The sequence below is a fragment of the Rutidosis leptorrhynchoides genome, chromosome 2 (assembly GCF_046630445.1).
Source record: "Rutidosis leptorrhynchoides isolate AG116_Rl617_1_P2 chromosome 2, CSIRO_AGI_Rlap_v1, whole genome shotgun sequence".
Lineage (NCBI taxonomy): Eukaryota > Viridiplantae > Streptophyta > Magnoliopsida > Asterales > Asteraceae > Rutidosis > Rutidosis leptorrhynchoides.
Window position 1 is genome coordinate 662609050 of NC_092334.1, and position 27083 is coordinate 662636132.

Here is a 27083-nt window from a genome sequence, read left to right on the forward strand (position 1 = left end):
AGGCGTTAAAGAAGACCAGATAAAGCAGAAATATCCACATCTATTCTCAACTGTTGATGCATCCGAGAAGTCCATCAGAAACTTCGGGACGAAGTTTAAATTAACGGGGAGGTACTATAACGACCCTCTTTTTCCGTTTCTATTTTACTAAATTGCCCTTAGGGTTTGTGTACTCGTAAACTTTATTTGACTAAAACGTTGATCAAATAGTAAAATTTTAGTCGACACTCTCTGTTAATTAAAGTTTATGCTTTTCTGTGATATTACAAATATATAGTCTATAAGTAATTAAAAATGTGACATTTATGTAAATAATAAAATAATTGGGAACTCAATAAAATAAATGCAAGTCTTGGACAAATTAAAAAGACTAAATATTATTTGTAAAAAAAACATATATATATATACATATATATATATATATATATATATATATATATATATATATATATATATATATATATATATATATATATATATATATATAATAATATAAAAAAAAATTTGGCCAAAAGAAAAAAAATAATAATAATAAATTAATTAATTAAACTAATAACTTGTTCCCGAAGTATTCTAGATTTTTCCTAATGACTTGGTCCCTACTCTAAGTAAACCTAATCTAACCCAAATTACTCCCCTATAAATATCCCTAACCCCAACCCATTCATCTCATTCAAGTTCCGACTTTTATTTTCATCGAATCCCAAACCCACAAAAAATAATCCATCGACTAATTTTCTGCAGTTGCTTAGTTTGGTTCGTCAAAAAGGTATGAACCAAAATTCTAACTTTTATGTTTAATATTGCTACGATTCTTAAATAATTAGATTGTAAGTTTCAAAATTCAAACAGGAAACACTCAAATTAAATAATGCGACGTAATAATATGATGCATCACATGGATTTAATTAAACTTGCATGATGCGGTGCATCATGGATTAAGATGAGGCGTACTATATTTTTTTTTTATGGTGCGTCGTATCAAATTTGTGTTGCGTCGTATCATTTTATGTTTCGGTATAATTATTAAACTGTGTTTTATTCGAACGAGTATAGTAATATTATTTATTTTAAATTAATATAATTATACTAGAAAAAAAATTATAGCTTTCATAACTAATTGGAGTATACACTTTTAATGGAATGGGATTAAAGTATATGTTAAAGATAACGAATTGATTATGATCATGAATATTATGAATACTTGAAGATATTAATAAAAGTAAGAGGTTATGAATATGGTTTGAAAAGTTATAGATGATTAAAAGGATTTAGAATTATTGAATATGTTAAAGGTTATGAGCATGATTAATGATGAGATTATGAAAGTTTGAAGATTGATAAAAGTTGATAGAAGTATTAGCATATATGTATGTGAATATGTATCATGATCTTGTCTAATTATTTATATATAATATGGACATAAACTATTTATATAATATGGTTATAAAATTGTACGTGTAATATAATAATAAAAGTATATATATATATATATATATATATATATATATATATATATATACACTATATGTATGTATCATGTAGGTGTATGCATATGTAACACGAATATATACATATATGTATGTATAATAATATAAAGATGAACATGATAAGACTACAATAAAAAATATAAGTTACAGTTATAATGAAAGATATAAGATTTGGAAAAAAAAAAAAAACATAACTTGATAATATAAGATTATAAGGTTAAAAAGTTTAACTAAAGTAATAATATATAATACTATTATAACATAAAAACATATCTTATATTGTAACACCTTAATTGAACTAAATTATATTATCACTTATATAAATATAACTTTTCTCGAGAACGGTCACTGTTAATATAGTTTGCTATATTAATAAACAAACTTTATGTCTATTAGACATTAACTAATTGAACATTATATCTCTAGGTTGAGATCTCCGCTTACACACTCCGATCATATAACTTGCGTGGAATATCTATCTGCTATTAAGGTGAACTTCATAGCCCCACTTTTTAACTGTTTCTATTACTTATTTTAAACTTTGGGGTGAGACACATGCTTGCTTTCAAACTGTTTTACGCTTAGACACTAGTACTCGAAAACTTTATTTTGATTAGTTCAAACTGTGCTAACATGCTTTGATTCATGCTAAATCCCTACCATGATATCGTTAATTGCTATGTATAAAGGCAAGCTTAGTTATTGTGAATAGCGCTATGGAGAGTGACGTCTCTATCCGGATGACCGTTGGTCAATGTATACATAATAATGATACACGACACGAACGTAATGTGTTTAGGGTAACTAATGGTTAGTATCGATATCATATACACCAGCACTACTACCGAACTGATTAAACCGCTTATTTAAATCTTGTGGTCTAAAACTTGTTATAATTATTAAACCTATGTTGTTCACTCAACCATTTTGGTTGACACTTTAAGCATGTTTTGTCTCAGGTGAAAATTGTTAAAGACTATTTGCTATTTGGGCTTTGCTGCTTTTGGAGTCCGCATATATACATTCATATTATTGCATTAGAACATTAAAGTATACAATTGTAATGACTTAGTGCTTTCCGCTATTTTGATACATTGGTTTATATTAAAAACGTCTCATATATAGTCGTTCTCGTTTATACATACTTGTGTTGTGATATTGTGAAGTCATATTTCCCCGGCCCTATTTGGGGGTATGACATAAGAGACCTACCCGGAGACATGATTGATGAAATCTTGTCTAGAGTCGGTCAGAATTCCTCGGCACAACTATTTAAGGCGAGATCAGTTTGTAAGACATTCGAAGAACGTTCCAAGAATGCCTTGATTTATAAAAGGCTTTCGTTCGAAAGATGGGGGATATCACATTGGGAAATCCATAAGTTACGATGTGTTTACTTTGACGCATATATTGCGGAGAACCCAAATGCTTTGGCCGCTTCATATGATGGAAGCAGCCCAGCCGCTTATAGAACGATGAAGGAGTGGCACGAACAAGCCGACTTGGCGCGAGCATCACTAGATAAGGCGGCCAAGAAAATGAAGAAATGGGCGGATGAGAAAAGACGACATGTTGAGCTCAAAGTTGGGGACCAAGTGATGGTGAAGCTTTTACCTCAACAATTCAAAACATTTAGGAAGGTGCACAAAGGATTGATCCGGAGATATGAAGGCCCATTCCCGGTAATTGGACGTGTTGGGAATGTATCTTATCGAGTTCAACTACCGCCCAAATTAAAGATTCATCCAGTCTTCCACGTAAGTTTTCTAAAACCTTATCATGGAGACGAGGAAAACCCAGAACGAGGAGTTTCCAAACGTGCACCAATGGCAGTTGCGACTTCGTTTGATCGTGAGGTGGAAGATATATTGTTGCATCGAACTGTACGGAGACGAGGTGTGCCGAGCTATAGAGAATACCAAGTTAAGTGACGTAACTTGCCCGATAGTGAAGCAAGCTGGGAAGCCGAAGACTTATTATGGCAGTTCACAGACAAAATCAAGAAGTATCACGAGGATCACACGACGAGGACGTCGTGAGCTTAGGTGGGGGAGAATGTCACAACCCAACAAATTTGTGGCCCAACCCACTAAGATTATAACCCAAATCATGGAAGGCCCAAGAAGCATATGGAAAATATCTAGAATTCTCTCATTGATTCTTCCATAGAATGGTATGGATACTCCATAGATATTTCTAGGTCATGAAGTTTCTAGTACTTAGATCATAGCCATTGATTTAGTTTAATCATAGCCATCCATTTTGATGTAAGAGTAGTATAAATAGGGGTGACCTCATTTAGCACACCACAACGCAAATCTCAAACATTCTCTCTTGTAAAGCATTCTCAAGCAATATAAGTATTTTCTTCAATTCCACTTGTTCTATAATATTTTCTCTTTTGGTTACTTGAATCGTTATAAGGTTCGAGTAAGGCTGACTTAGTATAGACTAAGTGCCGCACGTGAGCTTATCTAGATAAGTCCGTGACACGTAACTCGTTTAATGTCCACAAATATTTGTAGGCGTAGGCGTAACTCGTTTAATGTCCACCAATATTTGTTTGTAGGCGTAGCTCGTTTAATAAATGTCCTCCATTCTTTTCTTTTGACCTTGGATCCTAATAATCAACATCGTTCACCAAGATTATTGGCTCAAAAACCGACCCAACATAATCGGGTCAAAACATCAGTATCAAATCAACCCGCGTCGATTCCGCCCACGTGTATTTTGTGTATCATGAATATTCCTGTTTTGACCTTTATCAATTTGCGTTGGAATTATAAAAGCACACAATTTGTCAATTTCCTTAATTCTCAGTGAAGACCCACGTTCCTTGAAACCACTTTCTGGTAACAAAATCCGATCAATTTTCATCAAGATTGAAACTTTTGTCAACTTCAATCCAATTTGTTTGAATCAAACATTACCCAGGTTATATTTTCTTGATCTTTCTGTGATACCCATATCAAAAAGGTTGAGACTTTATATCCCAAATCAACTATTATCTTTTGTTTCTTGATTAGGGTTTCAAAATTGTGGGTTTTCCCATTTTAATTTCCATGTATGTCAATGAGGATGTCATCACCATCTATATGCCCATGTCAAAATACAATCCAATTTAGTCTAGGAACACCAATTAGCACCTCAATTGGTAGAAAAGAACTATCTAGAAGAAGAAGAAAAAGGAGTACCTTTTTGGCTTGTGTGGTACCCATTAATGGTAAAAACCAAAGGTTGAGCTTAGAGATTGCGAATTCGGTTAAGAGGAGTATCAATAAGTATGCAAATAGTCGAATTTCGAGTGAATTAGATGTAGATAGTGTTGAATTGTCTCAACATGATAACCAATTAGATTATACTAATGAATTTAGGGAATTTAGAGATGACCCAATTGTAGGTAAATTAAGAACTCAACTTGGGGTTATACATCCTATCATTTTACCTCCAATTAATAGGAACATTGGTGGAATGTTTGTTTTCTTTTTCGTTATTGGGATTGTGTTCGATAAGCTTTGGACATCAAGAAAGAAAAAGATCAATGATGAGGGCGCGAAATTAGGTATGTGGCCACAAGTTCCGACAAGTTTTTCGCTGTTTCTTGAAAAGGATTTGCAGAGGAAGGAGTCGGTTGAATGGGTGAACATGGTGTTAGGGAAGTTATGGAAAGTTTATAGAAATGGGCTCGAAGGTTGGGCCATCGGTTTGATGCAACCAGTTATTGATGATTTAAAGAAACCAAATTATGTCGAAAGAGTTGAAATAAAACAATTTTCTCTTGGGGATGAACCGTTTGTAGTTAGAAACGTTGAACGTAGAACTTCACGCAGTGTGAATGATTTACAGTGAGTTTTCTTTTTCTTTAAACTCGAAAGCGAAATTTACCTTCAAGAATTTACATATTTGATGTATTTTTTTTACTCATTTTGTTTCTTATATTGCTTTTCAATTCAAGGTACCAAATAGGTCTGCGTTACACTGGTGGTGCTCGAATGCTTCTAATGCTGACGTTAAAATTTGGTATTTTTCCAATTAAGGTTCCGGTCGGTGTTCGTCATTTTGATATTGATGGTGAACTTTGGGTTAAATTGAGATTGATTCCAACCGAGCCTTGGGTGGGAGCTGTTTCATGGGCTTTTGTCTCACTTCCGAAAATAAAGTTCGAGTTGTCACCATTTCGGTTGTTTAACTTAATGGGTATGCCATATCTTTACATTTATAATTTTAGTTACCAATTGTTCAAATTAATACTAGATAATATACACACTAAATTATACTAACATATGGATTATTCTTTTTCGTCTTTCTTGCATGTATTGATGCGATACCAGCCATCCCTGTACTCTCAATGTAAGTCATTTTTCGATACGATTATGATTTCTTATATATTGCGTGATCATGACCTTATTTCAATGATATATACACTGTGCTCAACTATGAATAGATATCTCTACAATGAATGCATGTCTTTATTATTTAAAAGAGTGTTTCGATGTATGATTTGAAATTAATTATGTGATGTAAATTATAAAAAAGGTATAAATAATAATCAACTGTAGTAATACGGACTAGGAGACCCGAGACAGGCGCTGTTCCTATTTGAAGTTGGCATGATCAACATCAAATGTATAGTCTTGAGCAAATTCTGTTTATTTAAATTAAAATGACCTAAACGAGAAGTTTGTGAAAAAGGGTAGTTGTCTTGTGAAGTACAAGTAAAATTCTCACAATCTGTTTAGCAGAAGAGGTTAATTGGTAATTCGAGTTATCTAAAGATAATTAGCTTACAACTCGTATGAATTGATTTTCGAAAGCTTTTAGTTAAGGTATTCAAAAGCAGACTATATCTTCCAAAAATTAAAAAGTGTAAGCAGATGATTAAGTTCGAAGCGCAAATCCGAACACCCCCTAACTTTATTCAATTTTAGTGCTTTGGTAATTTAACGTGTCATCCATCTACTTCTTATTCGATGTTTCTTGGAATTCTAGGTTTTTAAAAAAGCTGTTGACCGAGGATTTGCCTCAATTATTCGTGCGTCCTAAGAAGAGCGTTTTAGACTTTCAAAAGGGAAAAGCAGTTGGTCCACTTCAAAACGATTCTAAATCGATGGAAACGCAAGAAGGAAATAAAGATTTTGTTGGTGAACTTTCAGTCACTCTAGTTGATGCCCGGAAACTCTCTTATATTTTCTATGGTAGGTTTTAAAAGATTTTCACATTTTTTATATATATTGTAATATTGTTGGTGATGGTTAAGTCATATCATAACTAGTTGCATGAAGATTCATTTAGGTAATATTGTAATATTTTTTATATATATTGCAAGAAGGCTATGTTGGTGATGGTTAAGTCATATCATAACTAGTGCACACTAAAACGTAAATTTATCTTGGTTGTATGAAGATTCATTTAGCTTACTTTTATTTATGTTCAGGAAAAACAGACCCGTATGTTGAACTAAGGCTAGATGATCAAGTTATGCGTAGTAAAAAGAACAGTCAAACAACTGTCACTGGGCCGCCTGGTCAGCCAATATGGAATCAAGTGAGGGGTTTTCTAGTACTAGTCTGCGTTCTTTTATGGCAATTTTGAAGCTCATTACTAATGTAAAACTTTGTACTTTTATTCTTATTTTTTTATGTGCTTTATGGCAGGATTTTAGTATGCTGGTTATAAACCCACGAAAACAGAAATTGTCAATACAAGTAAAGGATTCGTTTGGGTTTTTACATTTGACTGTTGGTGCAGGAGAGGTAACCTTTTTTTTTATGTTAAAAATTGCATTTTTCTTTTATTTAAGGACATATTACACAAAAATGTACCGTACTTTAAACTTCTTTTAAAGGTCCCGAATGTTCTTCTTCGACACAAAAAAAAAGAACATTTTGTCAAAAATTGCTTTAGGTTAAACTAAAAAAAAAAAGACACGAAGGAGCTGCTACCGAGGGCGCACCATACCACTTGTTTTCGGAAAATAATTTTCCTATAAACAATAAACTAACCATCAAGTTTTTTATGCATATATACATTTTTATATTTTAGCATTATTATCATGCTAAGGTAGCTTGATGAACCATTACGGGCCAAGGTGACCTTTGCTCAAGTGGTCTAACATCATTCGTTCGATGACAAAATGATAGTGTATTATTCTTTAAATAAAACAAGAGCTGTTTTCGTTAAATAGAAGCTGGAAATAAGTACAATACCTTTTTATCAGTATTGCAGAACTTGGAATTACTCGGCGAGTACTCAGATTACTCGGTCAAACTTTGTCAAAACTCAGGATTACTCGGAAAATCGGTCAAAGTCAAACTTGGTCATCATTCGAGTACTCCCCGAGTTTCCGAGTACTCAGAAAGTTCCGACCGAGTAGCGATATTTGCAACCTTGCTTTTTATGTTATCTTTCCTTTTAAAATGTGTTCAAGATCTTTATTTTGGTCCAATTTCAGGTTGACCTACGATCGTTAAAAGATACGGTACCAACAGATAGAGTTGTGACACTACAAGGAGGTTGGGGACTTTTGAACAATGGATCATCTGGAGAGATTCTACTTCGACTCACGTATAAAGCGTACGTTGAAGACGAAGAAGATGAAACCATAAAATCCGATATCGATGCATCAGACGATGAATTCTCTGAACCAAAACCAGCTAGCGCGCCTACATCAGATAAAGAAACGTTCATGGATGTATTAGCAGCATTTATCGTCAGTGAAGAATTTCAAGGAATAGTTGCTTCTGAAACATCGGTTAATAAACCTTTTACCGATCCAACGGATATAAATTCAACCACACCCAACCTTGCAAATTCTGATGGTTCTGGAGGTATGGACCCCATCTAGAAACATGTTTTGTTTTATTCACATTTGTTTGTGTTGGCTAAATTAGAGATCGATTTGCAGGTTCAGCATTAATATGGCTTGCTGTGATCACAAGTATTTCGATACTAACAGCTATTAATATGGGCGGCTCAAATATCTTCAATCCTTGATTGCAGACTTTCAGCTTAATCAAGTAACTTTTTTGAAATCCCTTTCGTTTGATAATCGAGCAGAAAAAATGTTCGTATAGGGACTAGATTTTTTTTCTTTCTGTTAATTAGTTATCAGCTTTTGCTTTAGCTATTACGGTTTGATACGGTACGGCCCCTTTGAGTTTTTGATAAGGTGGAACTAAATTCCCCATTGATGAGGAACCATAGAACTTGAAGAATTCAAGTATATCCAAAAGAGATGATATATACATAATTGTAGATAATTTCAAATGATTTATTTTTAATCTGTCCATGTAACTTCTTTATGTATTTCCTATTTTTTTTAATATTATATTATTATTATTATTAATATTAATTTTTTGTATGTAATTTTCATTTGGTATTCCATCTTTAAGTATTCTTCTGCAGATACTTTTGGTTAAAGCTAAAAGGGCAAGTAAGGTTAACTGTATTTTCCTAATTAGTGCATGCATCTTGCTTTTTCACTTTATTTTGAGTTGGAACAATCATTTGGTTATTATATCATTATATTTATTTATATTTATTATATTGCTGAAACCATAATTATAGGGTGGAGATTTTCACACACTTTTTTGATCCTCACACACCTATTTTAACCTTTTACTCTTCTAATAATACTCAATTGGTGTGTGTGGATCAAAAAAGTGTGTGTGAGAATCATCCCCCTAATTATAGCGTGTCTTATGGTATAACTAGTTAATGAATGGCCCGCGCGTTGCTGCGGGTGCATTTGATTTTGTAGTCGATTAGTTGTGGGTCGTGGTCTAATTATGTAGTGATATTTACGCACACGGCATGAGGCTGTGTTAAATACGATTTTTAGCTTAGATGCGATTTTGGAAATCACCTCAAAATAATTAACCTATATACTAATTACTACCAGAAGCAGCAGAAGTAAAAACATGGACAAAATTTGTACCAACATTTTGTTGATAAAAGTATTTCGAATCTAACGGTTCTGGCGAAAAAATTTAACTCGCGCCGTGCAGAAAGATACGGGCTATCGTTGTGTTTAGTGTTTTTTAAAAAGTGTCCGTTTCGAATGTGCTTATTTTCGTTTTGTTGATAAAATTATTTCGAGTCTGACGCTGCTGTCGAAAAAATTTAACTTGCGGCGAGCGAGAAGATATGGGCTATCGTTGTGTTTAGTGTTTTTTAAAAAGTGTCTGTTTCGATCGTACCTAGTTTCGTTTTGTTCATAAAAGTATTTTGAGTTTAACGGTGTGATTGGTGAATTTTAACTCGGAGCGAGGAGGAAGATACGGGCTGTCGAAGGGTGGTGGTGAAGTTTTTTTTTAGTTTACAGGATTGACGGTTTAACCCCCTAGAGTTTGAGGTATTTTTTGTAAGTTGTTTATAGTTGGGGGGAAATGATTGAAAAGCAAGTGTGAAAAAGGGGGTTTTACTGTTGTTGTTTTGGCCTTGTAAAACGACCAAACTCTCCATGAGTGTTAGTATATAGGTTAATAATAATAATTTCTGTCCACTAGATATAAAATGTATACAGAATATGTCCAAAACCTTAATTATGTTTTTTTTTTTTTTTTTTGAAAGGCAAGTAAATTTTTATTAATAAAAAGAACCAATACACGAGAAATAAACTAGCAAGGAGCTAGACAAAACACGAACAACACGAACCGCATGATTAGAACGCACACACAAACATAAGTTAGGCACACAATCACGAGGACATTAGAGATAACACAACACGACTACAAAGCAGCTATGTTTCCGAGTCCGATGACGCGCAAGAAGAGCAACATGAGCAGCAACCAATATCCTCCTCCGAGTTGTTCATCACATTCTCAATAAAATATCTTTCGTGCCATCGAAAATTATCTAGACGTCGGTTGCGCTTCATATTACTCCTACCCCACACATAATTAATAAAACGACTTTGGATCAAAGGATGAGTTTTTTTCCTTTTAACACGAAAACGAACTACCGCAGAATATATTGGATCGGGATGGACGTCCGATAAGTCAACACAATCTTTTCCTTTTGGGCTAGGGTCTGAGCCCAGGTCTAACTCGATTGAGGCCTGATTGTCCATGACATTCTCACAGGTGGAATCTGGCCCAATAGGAGGTATTGGCCCATTTTGAGTTCGACTATAACTCGAATTGGAAAACGGAGAAACACGCGTGCCCTTGCTTTCCTCGAGACCTGCACTATCAGCATTGGAACCTGCAACTGACAACCTCGGCGATTGAAAATTATCGGGCATTGGGACTCCGTTTAAATTGAACTCTGGTGTGGAAATCGAAGCAGTGTCGGACGGGGACTGATCAGAATCCGACGTGAATTCACCATCTTCAACCTCATCATCATCGACCTCCACGACTTTAACAGTAGGTTTTTCAGGTTGAACATCCTTCTTCTGTTCTTCACAATTCACATCCATATTTGTATTTTCCGTTACATTAAACTCACTTGAGGAATCTGAACCAAAACCTGACGATTCATTATCACCCGTATTGGAACCCTTGGTCGGCTCCGATTGAATCCCATCGTCAGCATCTTCGAAACAGGACTTATTTATTTCGACCAGAGACCACGAAAGTCGGTCCTTGTTAAAACTAAAAACGAGGTTATGATTACTCACCGATTCTGGAAGATCAATTTCGATCCATTTACCCCCGACTTTTAACTCGATACGATTTGGATTGATAAGCTGAGGCACATTAGGTTGTTGGTTAGACCCAACAAGAGAATCATCAAATGTTTTACCTTCCCAACTAATTGGATTTGATGGGTTTGAAGAGACACGACTCCAAGGAGCATGTGGAAATTCTTCATAATCGTTAACATTCACATTGGAAACTCGACCATAATTATCAGCATTCCGGTTGACACCACTATCTTTATTCATTACACGATTGGATACATTTCTCTCTAAGGCCTTATAGGCACGAATCCACCTCCCGTTGACATGAATGTTGTTTAGAGCTTTCATGAAGGAATCAATGTCAGAAACGCCATCAAAACGGACGTACCCGAAGCGTTGACCACTCGACAATCTCTTCCGAGCAAAGTACACGTCTTTGAGAGCCCCATAGTTCTCGAATACTCTCAAACAATCATCACGAGACCAAGAATCCGGAAAATTGAAAATCAAAAACGATGTAACACGACTAGCACTCGACTTTGTAGACGAAAAGCCATTTGGCTTCGACATTAGGATTACATCATATTCGGTCAGAGGGCTGACCGGAGGAGATGGTGGAATGGGTGGTCGTAGAGGTGGTTGATCGGAATAGGTGAAGGCTTGAACGGAGAAATTAATCTAGACACAATGTTGAAACTCTTTGAGACAAAAGGTCGAGCAGGTGGTGGGCGTCTAAAAAAAAAGGAAGTAAAAAGGTAGATGAGATCAGGAAAGTCCCAACCAGAAGCAAATAATGGATGAAGATGATAACAAGAGAAGATCTACAACTTTTGATTAACTTCAATTGAAACAAACCTCAAAAAGGTATCGAAATCAGGAGACTTTACAAAAGCTGAGATGAAGCAGAGACCCAACGTTGTTGCAAGAAGCTGAAAACAAGATGGAAATTGAGGTCGATTATCGTAGACGTCTCTTGAAGTGAATGGAGTGAATGTTCAAATGATATCCCAAGTAGCGTCAAAGAAATATATGTAGTGCAAAGATGTGGTTCCCATAGCTGAATTTCTCCCAAAAATCACACTCAAATCGAAATATGACAAATAAGAAAAGTATTACCGGGAAGACCAGTGGCGGATCCAGAAATGTTTTTCGACGTGGGCAAAAATTTTGATAAAAACATATCTGAATTAGCATTAGAAAATTATTTGATAAAAAAAGATTAATAGAAGTCTCGAACCTCACACCTATCCTCCTTTAACAAAAGCCTCTAAGGAACTAAGCTATCAACAATCATGTTAAATAATTCGTATACAATTTATAAGTAAATAACTCTACAAAAAAGACATTATTTAAAAAAATTTATATTGATGACAGACGTTTGAATCGAACGTGCGACCTTCTCAATTTTAAGCATGGGCAATAACCAACTGGGCTAAGGCAAATGTTCCTATTGGATTTTTACTTTTCGTTTATATCAAGATAGCTCAGTCTCTTTTTTGATTAAATAAAATATAAAAAAATCGCGAAAAATTCTTGATCGTCGGGGGCGGATGACCCCGGTTGCCCCAAGGTGGATCCGCCCCTGGGGAAGACTATATAGTTTTTTTTTTTTTTTGAAAAGCAAGATTATATTAGAAACACGAAGATACAACACGACTTGGCCCTTACACGAACATGAGCCAAGCCATATCATCTCATTCTTCTTCATCGAACTTCTTGCTAGAATCACTGCCGGAAACAAGGGTGGGTTTACCCTTCAAAGCCTTGTGTAAACCGGACTGAATCAACACATCCTTGACTTGAACCTGCCACAAGCCAAAATTGATCCTTCCATCAAATTTCTCTACATCAAACCTCATCGGACTGAACTTCGACACCGTATCTGTATCCTAAGAACAACACTTTCTCTGATTTTGCCCACGTTTCGACTGGTCGACAGATGTAGTGGAGTGGCGCACAGGATCCGTTAAATTGGAAAATCCAACACCCAGTCCACTACAAATTCTAAACACCACTTACTCCGAATCAAAAAAATATTGTCAAACCAGATACCCTATACGATCAATAGAACTCGTTTCTGATGTGGACGATCCACTCCCGTGGTAACCACAGAGCATACTCCGACTCCTATAACCGAGACCCCCGTCAAACCTGACGCTCTGATACCAGTTGTTGGGAAATTACGGTCTCACTAATTCCCAACAAACGCCCAATAAAAACAGTAAAGAAATAAGAACAATCCATAACACAAGAATTTAACATGGAAACTCCAAAACAGAAGAAAAACCACGGGCCTCCAAAGAGAGAAATACACTATATCACAAATTGTTACAATGACATAGACAACTCTCTTAAGCCAACTACACTCTCCAAAGTATTTAACTAAAACAACTCCCAAACAAGGGTAAGAAAGAAAGAAATAATCAAATACTTAAAGTGTATTGATTGGTGCAATTTGGAATGAAGACTTAACCTCTCTTTTATAACCAAGCAAGTCCCCTCCAACTTTTTCCTCCCACCTACGTGGGATAACATCCTTCACAAATACTATGCAACCATATCCAATTCTTCTAAACAAAACTATATCCAACAGTAATCAATCTACATTAATAAGCAAAAACAAACTTATACGGAGTAGCATATTAGTAAAGTTGCCATATACTAAAAGGCTGCACTCTTAATTTGTTAATGCAACTTTATATATATCCATCCATGTTTTAAAGATAAGAAATTTCATACTTGGAAATATATTATTTTAAACTTACAATTCATTGAATTATATGTTGTAATTAAAAATCACAAAGAAATTAAAATTTTAAAATTAAAGTAAAAGTTTTTCTAATTCTGTGATTATTATATTATACTATATACTAAATATGGACAACACCCTCCAACCACAACCCGCCACATACCCCAAAAAACACTGTAGCTACTGTAGCGCACTGTAGCGCACTGTAGCTACAGTAGTTTTTTTATTTTTGGGAAATAATTTACTTAATCTTCTGATTTTATTCTGAATTCTGATTTTAAGTTGAACTAAATAATTAACATCTACTTTAATCGATTCTAAACAATCTAATAAATAAATAAATTGGAGTAGATCTTAAAACAAAAATCATATACTAAAATTAATACAGTAACTAACAAAGACTAATAAAGAATTTTTTATCACCAAAAACAACTACCACCAGGGGTACTTTTGTCTTTTCACACTCAAGGTGGCAAAAAAAAAAAAAAAGCAAGATCACAGTTTACAATATTCTTTCACATCTTTAGATCTTCAACACCACCATTTTTTTTTTTTTTACCTCTTACCCAACCACCACCCATCCACCAGCACCGACGCCAAGCAAGATCACAGTTTACAATATTCTTTCACATCTTTAGATCTTCAACACCACCATTTTTTTTTTACCTCTTACCCAACCACCACCCCTCCACCAGCACCGCCGCCACCGTCACCATACCGCTGCTACGAGCACGTCGCCACTAACACCAGCCAATATGGATCTAGAACTAAACAGATCTGAGGACAATTTTTTTTTATTTTTAGTTAAGCAAAGTCTGAAAATATAACAAACACAAAAAACAACTGAAAAATAAAAACATATATCGCTATAATATACGAACTTACAAGATCATGAACTTGAAAATTTTTAATCTTAAACTGAAAAAATAAAAAATTCTAACCCAAAACAACTTTTCCGACCGATGCGGTTTCCGGTATTGATTTAACATAAATTTTGGTTCTAATTGTTACGATGAGAGATCTACAACTAATATCGACCTCCACCACCACCATCGTGAAATTCCGTTCACCGCCATCATCGCCCTACCACGAACTCCGTCCATCACCACCATCAACCTACTACAAATACCACTTTGAAAAGAAAAATATGAGTTTCTTAATAACGACGTTTATTTTTTCTAGATTTGTTGAACGAGAATGTTAGAGAAAGCATACATATAAAAAATCGTTTATATAAAACTCGATTTGATATTATTTATGCTAAAAATATACTAACAAAACAAGTTAGAAACAATTAAAAAAAATTTGATGAAAACGCGTTGAAGATGAAAATTCAAGAAGATAAACTCAGATACAGTTTAGTAGAGGATAAAGCAAATGGAAAAATGTGTGGTGTTTGAATAATGTTAAAGAAAATTAACTTATACCAAAACCCTATCACAAATGAGCAGATTTCAAGCCTTTTCTGGTGGGCTTAAGCCCAAACATTAAACGAGATAAAAAAAGCCCACATATTTCTTATTATCTTAATTTTAATTTTTAATTTTAACTTATTTGAAATTAAATTAAAAGTTAAGTTCATTGAAAAAATATGCGTAGTATTTATACTCCTATTTCTTAACAATGACTTTTTTCTTTTTGTCTTTAAAATATTTTTTTGTACAACTTTAATTATTTATTTTTATTTTTGTCGTTGGTAAAAGTTATAAATATGAATTATGAAAGTTTACACTAACATAGTTGTAGTTTTTGTTCTTTTATTATCACCAAATTCAAACATTTATTTGTTCTTTTTATCTCAATAATTTAGAGTGTAAAAATGAACAAAGGATGCCTCAAACCATAACAGTTGCTGGGCATTGCGTAAATGGTCTGGAAAGAGTGGACAACATTTTGATGACTTTCAGCCCAAAAACTGTCTAACGATGTAGTATCGTTAAAATTACACTAATCCGCCGCGTAGAGCGGACCACAAATCTAGTTTGATTTATACGGAGTAGTATTTAAGTTACTCCATAATATAACATGGGCATTAAATTAAAAATAGATATAGTTGAGGGACTAAGTTAATAAATATGTAAACTGAATGGGCTTTTGTTAGAATAATTAAATATATTGTGGGGCCATGTACAATATCGTGGGTTATCTTCCTCCCCAAATATCTGTAACCCCAAATTAACCCTAAAACTCCCTTCAACTCAATTTCCACCATTTTCTTTTATAATATTCCAAAAAATACATTGAAAATGCTAAAATTAAAAAATAAACCACTGGGGGCAGCTGCCCCCGCCTGCCCTACACTGGTTCCGCCTAAGAAACTCGAAAATTTAAACAATACATAACACGAAATACACCAAATACACAATATTACTTGAGGTAGATGCTTGGATTTGTGATCCACGAGAGCCACTCAAACTTTTTCTTTGTATTCCTATTCGAAATCCATTCAAATGCTTTTGCTTGAATCTCACTTAGGACCATCGGGGCATTCCAAGATTTGCCTTGGAAAACCAACAAGTTCCGATTTTTCCAAATAAGATACAACGAAACCCATTTCAAAGCTTGCCAAATAACCCGACCATCATTCGAGAAGGAAGAAACATCGTCGTCAGAAATAAGACTATTAAGGTCAAGGGAAGTAGGAGCCCCTAACCCGCACCATTTGAAGACACGTATCCAAATATCGGAGACATCTTTGCACGAAACCAATGCGTGGACAGCAGATTTTAGATCGTCATCACACTTCGGACATTTCACATTATGTAAATCAATTCCCCTTTTGTCGAGCTCTAGTTTGACCGGAATTCTATTCTTTTGTACCCGCCAAATAAAAATAGAAACTTTCTTTGGAACGAACCTGTTGAAGTGCGCGTTTTGCTGCAAAACGAAAGGACTTAGGACCTGCAAATAGATCAATTTTGACAGCTTGTTGACCGTAAACAGACCCTTCGGTGACAGATTCCAACTCCACGAATCCTCCTTGTCGTTCAACTTTGAATCTGAATTAAGGAGCGTAATCAGTGACTTCAGTTCATCCGCTGTTCTGCTTGTAGGACTTTGCGACCAATCCCAATTAAAACTCAGTTCGGCACCTACTGTTGCTCTTGAAACTCGATGTTTGACAGAAACATTGGGCTGAATTTCCAGCTTATACAACCTAGGAAACAAGTTGCACAATTTGGAAGATCCGATCCAATGCTCATGCCAAAAGGACGTGTAACCTCCATCGCCTAAGGACTATATAGTAATGAACTTGAATGTGTTAGAACACATATAACGAAACGTTTGTGGCTCCTATGCTGCCTACATGGCGTGAGAAACACCCCATAAACGCCCGGAATGGGGCGTTTGTGTCGGGGCATTTTTCGGCAAAACATGTCACACCCCCAGTTAGGGCCCGGGCCAGATGTGATTCAATATCATAATACATACCAACATATTATAAAATGAGAACAATAACTATATGAATAAAACCAAATTGCAGCGGAAGGATTAATAATGTCGTTACAAGAATTATAAATTGTTCAAATGCAGAAAAGTAAATATGCGATAAGTCTTGATCCTAGCCAAGTAAGTCATCACATAAGCAGTAGATATAGAGGTCCTGATCATTCAGTACCTGAGACAAACATGCTAAAAGTGTCAACCAAAAAGGTTGAGTGAAATTCATAGGTTTAACAAATATGATTGACCGTTTGTTCTTAGACCACAAGATTTGTTATAAAAGTAGATCACGCAGATCCAAAAGTAGTACTGATTCGTGATATTTTAGACTAAACGTTTGTTTTGTTACCCCGATGATAAGTTGACAGTACCTTATCACCATGTTTAAATCATTATTAAGTAATATAAAGACATCGCGGTCAAGTGTATCGGGGACGTTACTCCCGATAGGCCAACCCCCAATAATTAAGAATGTCTTATCCTGAAAGCAATTAAAAAATATCACTGTGGGGTCTTAGTAGCATAAGCTAGTCATAGCACAGTTTAAGTTCGTACTTGTATCTAAGTTGTTTAAAGTATAAAAGCAGCATGTGTCTCACCCCAGTAAGTATAAAAAGTGCTATAGCAATAAGAGTGGGGCTATGAAAGTCACCTTAGTAATTCGGTGAGTGAAAGTATTCCTTAAAGAGAAAGTATGGATGATCGAAGCACGGAGAAGTCAACCTAAGAATAAGTTGAGAATAGTTTAGATGTTTTGCCCTTTGTTAAGATTAATTTATGAATGTTTAAGTGTAGTTTCCTTTACTAAGTTTCCATGTTTAGTAAGTTTCTTATTAAAGAAGGTTTCTCGTTTTGGAAAGGCTTTTCATATTAGACGAACTTCCAATTTAACACTTTCAATTCGAATGGCCTTTTCAGGTCATAGGGTTCTGAGCCACAGGACCCTTTAAATCGGAAGCCCAAACTCTCCGCCTAGACTTTCGAGCATCCACTCCTCCGAGAAAGATCAAGATCTATACCCGTCTAATATACCTTTCCAATACGTTTTAGGTTTAAAGTTTAAGTTATACTTATACGTAATAATAGTAGTATTAGATAAGTAGGTTAAATTAGTGTAGTAGTAATTAGAGGTAGTATTAAAGGTTTAGGGTTTAGTATTTTAATTTATATCTTATATTTATTATACATGTAAGGATACATATATATATATATATATATATATATATATATATATATATATATATATATATATATATATATATATATATATATATATATATATATAGTTTAAATTTAAGTTTTAGATCAATATAAGCATTAATAATTGTCTAATAATGCTCACTAACATTTTATTGACTTCTTATTAGAAGGTAACATGTTTAAAACTTTATAAAAATTTTCTATACATTAATACTAGTTTTTATGCATTAATTATTATTTGCTATTATTGTTTTAATAGCTAAATACAATTAAATAGATAAATATGTTTTAAATCACATCTAATATTTTTCTAAGGATCTACTGATCAATATAAACATAGGAAAATTTTATAATTCATTTTTATGATGTTTAAGTATTTATTTCAAATTTTGCTCTCGGGTTACAATAATTCATAGTTAATTATGTATAAAATACTAATTTAACTCAAATAAAATATTTTATATTTTTCATGACCTTCCATAAGTGTACTAAACTCAAGAAAATTATTTATATATATATATATATGTTACAGATTTAAATATTTAATTCGAATTTTGCATTATTTCTAATATTAAATAATAATAAAATATAATTCGACTTTGAAAATCAACTTTTATAATTTTCGCTTGTTTGTTCAAGTATTACAATCTCAGGAAAATTATTTGTATACTTATATTACTGACTTAACTATTTATTTCAAATTTTGTTTTGTTTTATGTATATAATCGGAATTAAATATAAATAAATAGTTAATAATTCTAAAAATAATTTTTACATCATTTATAATTGTTTTCCAACTATTTTCCTTCAGTACATATAGTTCTCATTATTTAAAAACATTTATCTCTATTTATATGTATTTACATATAATTACCGAAACAATGATAAATAGAAAATAAATATATAAAATGATAAATAAACCAAATATTTAGTTCCAGAAATGTTTTTACATTATGTGTGATACTCAAAAATTATTAGATCAGTTATATAAATTCATTTAATATTTATTATGCATTTACATGTATTTACCGATAATTTAATAATTCGTTTTTAAATATAAATTAATATAGTTTCCGAATATATAAATCATAAAAATAATTTTTATAACCATTATGATACTTTATACTAATTATTATGTATTTATTTTATTTATTTATAATTAACTTGAATTTAATTTGTATTTAACAATCGGCTAACATAAAAACATAATAAAAACTGAAATAAAACTATAAAAAAAATATAGAGAACTTACAAAAAAAAAAATTCAGAGATTTGAGAGAGAATTCTTCAAGTTTTTGGTGTACAAATTTGTGAACTAGGCTATGGTATTTATAGTTACAATTTTTGGTAAAGAGAAAATAAAAAAATACAAAAGTTTATAAAAAATAACTAGTGTCTTGTAAAAAAAATTAAAAGTATTTATGGCCAGTCATGCCATCATTTCAAAATATAAATAAATAAAAGTAAAATTAAAAGTAGGAATAAAATAAATAAAAGTGGATCTAGATCTAGTTTATATATAAAAAAATACTTTTTTTTACAATCGGCCGAAGCTCATGAAGGGGTGTTTATATATATATATTTTTTTAAAAACAGAATATTTATATTTCATAGTTCTAAAAATGTCAACTAATTTAATTTCTATTTTTATTTAATTATTAAATACGAATTTTGATAAATATAAATATATATTCGATATTTATAAAATTATAAATACTAAATGTGGTTTTTATTTAATTAAATTATTGCTTTATAATTTTATTAGTTTTATATATGTTACTACATTTATATATACTTGTATTTATTATATAATTAATTGTATAATATATTAACAAAAAAAAAGTAATATAAGTATTTTATATGTAATCATGTTATGACATAATTTTTTTTTTATAAAAATTCTTACGCGTACGTTGTTGAATAAAATTTATTATTCGTTTAACATTCGTTAATTTCGTATGTTATATAACGACCTTTTATTAATACTTAGAGTTTATTCATTTTACTTAAATCTTTTGTTCGGGCATTATATAGATGGAAAGAAAAAAAAAAATGAGGGTCGGTATAGTACCTCCCCGTTAATGAAAACTTCGTCCCGAAGTTTTAAGTGGAGTTCCCGTCAGCTTCATCAACAGTTGGGAAGAGATGGGGGTATTTTCGTATCATTTGGTCTTTGCGTTCCCAGGTATATTCTGGGCCCCTACGCGAATTCAAACGGACTTTAACAATAGGTATGTTGCTCTTACGAGTCTCTTTGACCTCTTCTTTCATAATCTCTATAGGTTCTTCGACAAAGTGCATTTGCTCATCAATGCGGATATCATTCAAAGGAATAATAAGAGTATCTTCGGCGAGACACTTTTTCAGATTTGAGACATGAAACACATCATGTACTTGACTTAGTTCAGCTGGAAGTTCTAATTGATACGCAACGGGACCGATTCTTTGAATAACTTTGAAAGGTTCAACCAGTGTTGTAAATCTCCCGAGATCTCCCCGAGATCTCCTCCGAGATCTCGTTTTTAGAAGGCAACCGAGACGAGATGTTCATCTCCCGAGATTTCTCGGTCAACGGGGTCAAACTTTCTCAAAGACACGATTTCTCGGATTATCTTGCTAATTTGTAAGATTTTCTTGTAAAATTCGTAGTTTCTAAGAATTTCTCGCTCATTTCTCGTATATTTTTGTAAAATCTCGTAAAAACGTATATAAATATACATATATTGATGTTTTTATGTATATTTTTATTAAAAAACTATAAAGTCAACGTAAGTCAACGTCCGAGATCTCCCCGAGATTATTCCGAGATGCTGAGATCTCCCTAAAAAAGTCCAAACGAGATCTCCCCGAGATCCGAATTCTCCAACCTTGGGTTCAACATAACGCGGACTGAGTTTACTTCGTTTACCGAAGCGGATAACACCTTTCCAAGTAGATACTTTCAACATAACGTTATCTCCAACTCGGAATTCTAACGGTTTTCGGTGAGGGTCGGCATAACTCTTTTGTCGACTACGAGCGGTTTCTAAACGCTTCTTGATTTGTACGATCTTTTCGGAAGTTTCATGAATAAGTTCAGGACCAGTTAATTGTCTGTCCTCGAGTTCATCCCAACATAACGGAGATCTACATTTGCGACTGTATAAAGCTTCGAATGGTGCAGCTTTAATACTAGAGTGATAGCTGTTGTTGTAAGAAAACTCGACTAAAGGTAGGTGTTTATCTGTAACGACCCTGGAATTTCCAACGTTTATTTATTAATAATTATTATTATTAATACGTGTGATTAAACGAATGTATGTTATTACATTTACATGTTACCATGATTGCCCGAACTTGACTTTAATTGCCCGAAACGTCTTTGTGACAGCCGGAACTTGCACGAATAATATTTCTAGATATTATTTGCATTCATGATTAGTTTTATTAATCATTTTAATTAACAAAGGTTACTTGTTAGTTACTTGGGCTTTAATTGGTTTAACTTGGTAAATACTTGAACTTGGGCCTTGTTAGTGTTAATGGACTTATGTAAGCCCACCCTACTTCTTAATGGACTTAGTTAGCCCACCAAGAACTTGTAAGTATCAAGTTAAATGGAAACTAGTTGGTTAACTTGACTTGGAATCTAGTTTGTCCATAATCCCCATGAGACTACCTCCATTAACCAACTTTAATGAACTTTACAAGCCAGTAACCAAAGAACAAACATCTCCTCCCTTTTTTTTTGCTGAAAATGCCGAAGCCCAAGGCTCCATATGGGGTGTTTTGGTTTTCATTTTCTCACTACTTCATTCTTGTATTCTCTCATTCAAACACACACTTGATTTTCTCTCAACTTTCCTCTCTTTTTCTCTTATACTTGTAAGCAACTTGGAACCTTTCTTCTTCCTTTCTTGCTTATCAAAACCGTAGCATATGCTACTTATATCATCATCATCATCTCTTGTTACTTGTTCTTGTTGTTTGGTTTCTTGTTTGTTAATTAGTTACTCACTTGTCTTTGTTGTATGTTTCTTACTTACTTAGTTTACAAGAATCAAACTACCTAGTTTATTCTTCATTTTTATCTTGTATTTATAAGAACAAACAAGAACTAAGCTTACTAGTTTATGTTCTACATATGTTGCATCAAAAGATTTAAGTTCATGGTTGTATAAAATCATACTTGTAAGTCATGGAAGTAAACTTAAAGTTTACTTTACTTAAAGATCAACTTTGGTTGAATCTTTAAAAGTATGAACAACCATGAATCTTTTTCTTGTTTATTTAGTTTACTACTTCATTTCATGCACTTTAATTTCATGTAATTAGATTAAATGGTCAAGTACTACAAGTTAGTCTTGATCCCATTAATCTTGGACTTAAAGTTAACTTTAAAGTTCAAGAACATATAAAGGAAACTTTTTAATTATAACTTTGTATACTTATGCTTGATCTAGATTTTTGAGTCTTGGATCTTCAAGATCTAACTAAGAACTATGTTCTACATTTTAAGATCTTGATTAGTTAGTTAACTTTCAAGTTTATAGTTCAATATTTCTTTTAAAGTTCATGTATGTGTTAGATCTAAGACTTTGATGTAACTTTGGTTCATCAAACTTCATACAACTCTTAAGTGAGTTGTGCTTCATGTCTTAGACTTGCACTAGGGTTATGATGGTCAAGACTTGGTTAAGATGATGTAGATACATCAATGAGTTGTACACTTGAAGCTATATGCATCAAGGATGAGAACCTTGATGAACATCAAGCACCAAGACCACCGGAACCCTTTTAAACTTACTGTTTCTGTTCAAAAGCTACTGATCTGATGTTTCTGTAACAGACCAGTAGACCTGGGCTGTTCTAACCTTTATTTTTAGATAGAAATTTTTGAGTAGATAACTTTTCATATAGGACTCGTCTTAATCCGAGTTACGGTTTAGGATTTATGGCCCTCCGATCGTCTCTATGTCCTTTAACATTGTGCAGAAATTTCTGACCTACTCGCACTTAGACCGTCGCCACGGTCAAACCAAGACGAGTTAGCTTCTGAAATTTTTACCACACTTAAATGACTCATAGACGGAGCCATGGCCACTGGTCTCACCTTAATTCAGTAAGGGTAGAGGCCGTGGTGACTGACTGAAGTCAGCCTTTGTTGTAAACTACTTTCATAAACGAAACTTACTTTACGCCTTTTGTTTGATGATGAATGATGATGACCCTTAAGACCTTAATTATATACTTTTAAACCTTTTGAGACGACTTACTGACTTAGTACTATTTGACTTAGGTTGAGGACTTCGGACCGTTTACTTGCACACCTTTTTCGAACCGACTTTACGACTACATTATCATTGTGAGTTATAGCATTCCCTTTTTACTTTAACTTATTTTGGGAACTGAGAATACATGCGGATTTTATGTTTTACATACTAGGCACGAGTACTTAAACTTTATATATGTGTGGGTTATATAACGGCAGAAAGATTCCCTTTAGCTAGGTAACGTTTAATCATTGGTTTATGAACCGGTGAACGCGAATCTTAGATATGGATCCATAGGGTTTGACATCCCCACTCGGGCTAGTAGCGCTAGCATTTAACGAGTGTTTAATACTTCATAGACATACGCACTTGCCAAGTGTACTTTCAGGGGGTATAAACGTTAAGTTAGTTACCAAGTGCCCACGGTTAACATATACTTTATCATACTGTTTTGAAACGCTCTTTGTAGCACTGAAATCTCGTGGCCTACCTTACATACCGTTATACTTAAACTATAGCTCACCAACCTTTGTGTTGACATTTTTAAGCATGTTTTTCTCAGGTGCTTGAGGTTAGCTTCCGCTGTGTACTAGTCGTGCTGTAGACACCCGCTGCTTAGAGTTGTCATCGCATGAACTACTTTATGTTGCATTCAAACATTCGTACTTTTGAACTATGACTTGTAACGACCATTGTGGTCACATACACTTATTATTTGCTTCTACTTAGTGAAGCATGCTTTTGAAATGTAAAACATTTGATGTCGGTTATGACATCACCTTTTTATCGTGAATGCAACTTCTTTAATTACAGCATATAGTACTTAACCTTGTAATAATCCTGTTGTTGATGATTCATACACGATGGTTTTGTACGGGGCATCACATTTGGTATCAGAGCATTGGTTGTAGGGAATTAGGTTGCATTAGTGAGTCTAAGACCGATCCGAGTAGGATTCACTAATAGGACTAATCTACAACTTGCTAGTTTAGTTGTTTCCGCTGAGCTTACTACATGCTAATGCTTACTTTTTCTACTATATGCCGTATGCTACTACATGATATCACTACTGCATGATGCTACTTGCTTTCGATTGCATGCTACTTTCATACGAATTACTGTTATTGCCATGCTAGTTATCGTTATACATTATTTAAACTGTTGGCCTATTATTTGCTTGCTTTATGACATACTGACATGGAAAATTTATTTTTCCTTGTTCAGATGTCGGATGTTCCACCTGCTGGCATTTCGGGCAGTACAGACTCAGACCCCGTCGCCCTACCTACTGCTACACCTGCTGCTGCTACTGCCGATACACCGGCCCCGACACCCACTAGAGATCCCGGTGCTTCTACTTCCGGAGCTGGTACTAGTGCACCTGCCCCAGTGTCTGCTCCCGGACCCTCGAGGTCACAGCCCCGCATTGGTGGTATTGAGATCCCCGCGGAGTTCGGGGAAGGGCCTTTTCGTAACCACATGCGCACGCCTTGCCGACACACTCCCGACGGACGTTTAGTCGTGATTCCGCCAGGCAGACACAGACAGATGTTGGCTGCCTTCGGACGCTTCGGATTACCAGCTCAGCCACCAGTGTCACCACCACACGATTTGGATGACTCATCATCCGCCGATTCTTCATCATCAGACGACTCCAGTGATGATGAGGATCCTGCTGATATACCTATTCAGGCACCCTCCACCCCGCCGAAGAAGCGGTACCGTTTCGACGGCACCGTCATTCCAGGGGTGAATGGAGGTCGTGCTTTTACTGACGCATTTGGCCATCGTCGTAGGGTTACTGCTCGTAAACGAGTTGTGCCATACCCTGCCGACCCACAGATACGTAAGGTTCCCCGTTACGTATTGACTATTCCTGGAACTGTACCACCTAGATTTAGATATGGACCACTTACATCTAGGGACGTACCGTCTACATCCGGAGCCGGACCATCTACATCAGCACCACCGGCACCACCCGCCCCACCTGCATCGCCTGCCCCACCAGATCCCTCTAACGAGGAACTGATGAGGGAGATTGAGACTCTCCGAGCTCGAGTCACTGAGCTCGAGGAGCAGTTGGCTCGAGGAGCAGTTCACCCGCCTTCACCGTAGGACCTTGTATTTAGATTTCATGATGTAATCTAGATATAGTTTCATGTATTTCATATGTATTGTACGAACTTATTCAGATGTATGAAACTTATTATTATTAATGAATGGAACTTTGCGTTATTTAATTCTTGCACGATGTTCTATTTACATTGCTGTACGATGATTCTGTGGTATTTGTACCTAGATGCATTATTTAATAACATGTGATGTTTTGATTCCATGTTGGTCACTATATACTGTATTATTACTTCTTGCATACTGGATTTTAACTTGAGTCAAAATTTTTGTTTAGAATACCATGGCTAACGGAAGATCCACACCTACCGCCGCCCAGATTGAGGACATGATCAACGAACGGGTCTCTGCAGCCCTAGCAGAAAGAAATCTCGAAGCTCCACCACCACCACCACCACCACCAGTTATTCCACCCATTCGAAATGGGTGTACATACAAGGAATTCCAGAGCTGCAAACCGCATAACTTCAGCGGCACCGAGGGACCAGTTGGTCTCACCAGATGGTTCGAGAAACTTGAATCAGTATTTCGAGTTAGCAACTGTTCGGAGGATAATAAGACCAAGTTTGCATCTTGCACGCTATCTGACGGCGCGCTAACATGGTGGAACACGTTAGCTCAAGCAAAAGGGATTGATGAGGCGTATGCTACGCCTTGGGAAGAGTTTAAGTGTGCTATGATTGAGGAATACTGTCCAAGGACCGAAATACAAAAGATGGAGATTGAATTCATGCAACATAAGGCCGTAGGAAACGATCTTGACAGCTACAACCGTAGGTTTTTGGAGTTAGCGCTGATGTGTCCAACTATGGTCACCCCCGAATTCAAATGAATGGAGCGATACTTTTGGGGACTTTCTAAGTCCATCAAGGGGAATGTCACCTCATCCAAACCACCGAATGTTCCCGAAGCAATGCGCATGACGCATACTCTCATGAATCAGATTCTTATTGATGAGCCGGAGAAGGCTAAGTTTGAGGCTGGTAGTAGCGAAAAGAGGAAATGGGACAACAACTACAACAACCACAACAACCACAACAACCACAACAACAACAACAACAGGGGGAGAAACTACGATCAAACCCCCTCCAAGAGGCACAACAACGGTGGAAACCCTAATCCCAACAACAACACCAACACCAACCCGAACTACAAAGGAACCTTACCTCAATGCAAGCGATGTTACAAACACC

General features: G+C 34.8%; 1 protein-coding gene across 1 annotated transcript; it reads left to right on the forward strand.

The window, feature by feature from the left end:
• The first annotated feature begins 4354 nt into the window (after positions 1-4354).
• On the forward strand, positions 4355-8799 carry LOC139893873 (synaptotagmin-2-like). Its single transcript, XM_071877063.1, has 8 exons — positions 4355-5335; positions 5446-5687; positions 5822-5840; positions 6480-6685; positions 6925-7034; positions 7145-7243; positions 7942-8317; positions 8395-8799. The coding sequence occupies exons 1-8, from the start codon at positions 4557-4559 to the stop codon at positions 8481-8483; spliced, it is 1920 nt and encodes a 639-aa protein (XP_071733164.1). The 5' UTR covers positions 4355-4556; the 3' UTR covers positions 8484-8799.
• The last annotated feature ends 18284 nt before the right edge of the window (positions 8800-27083 follow it).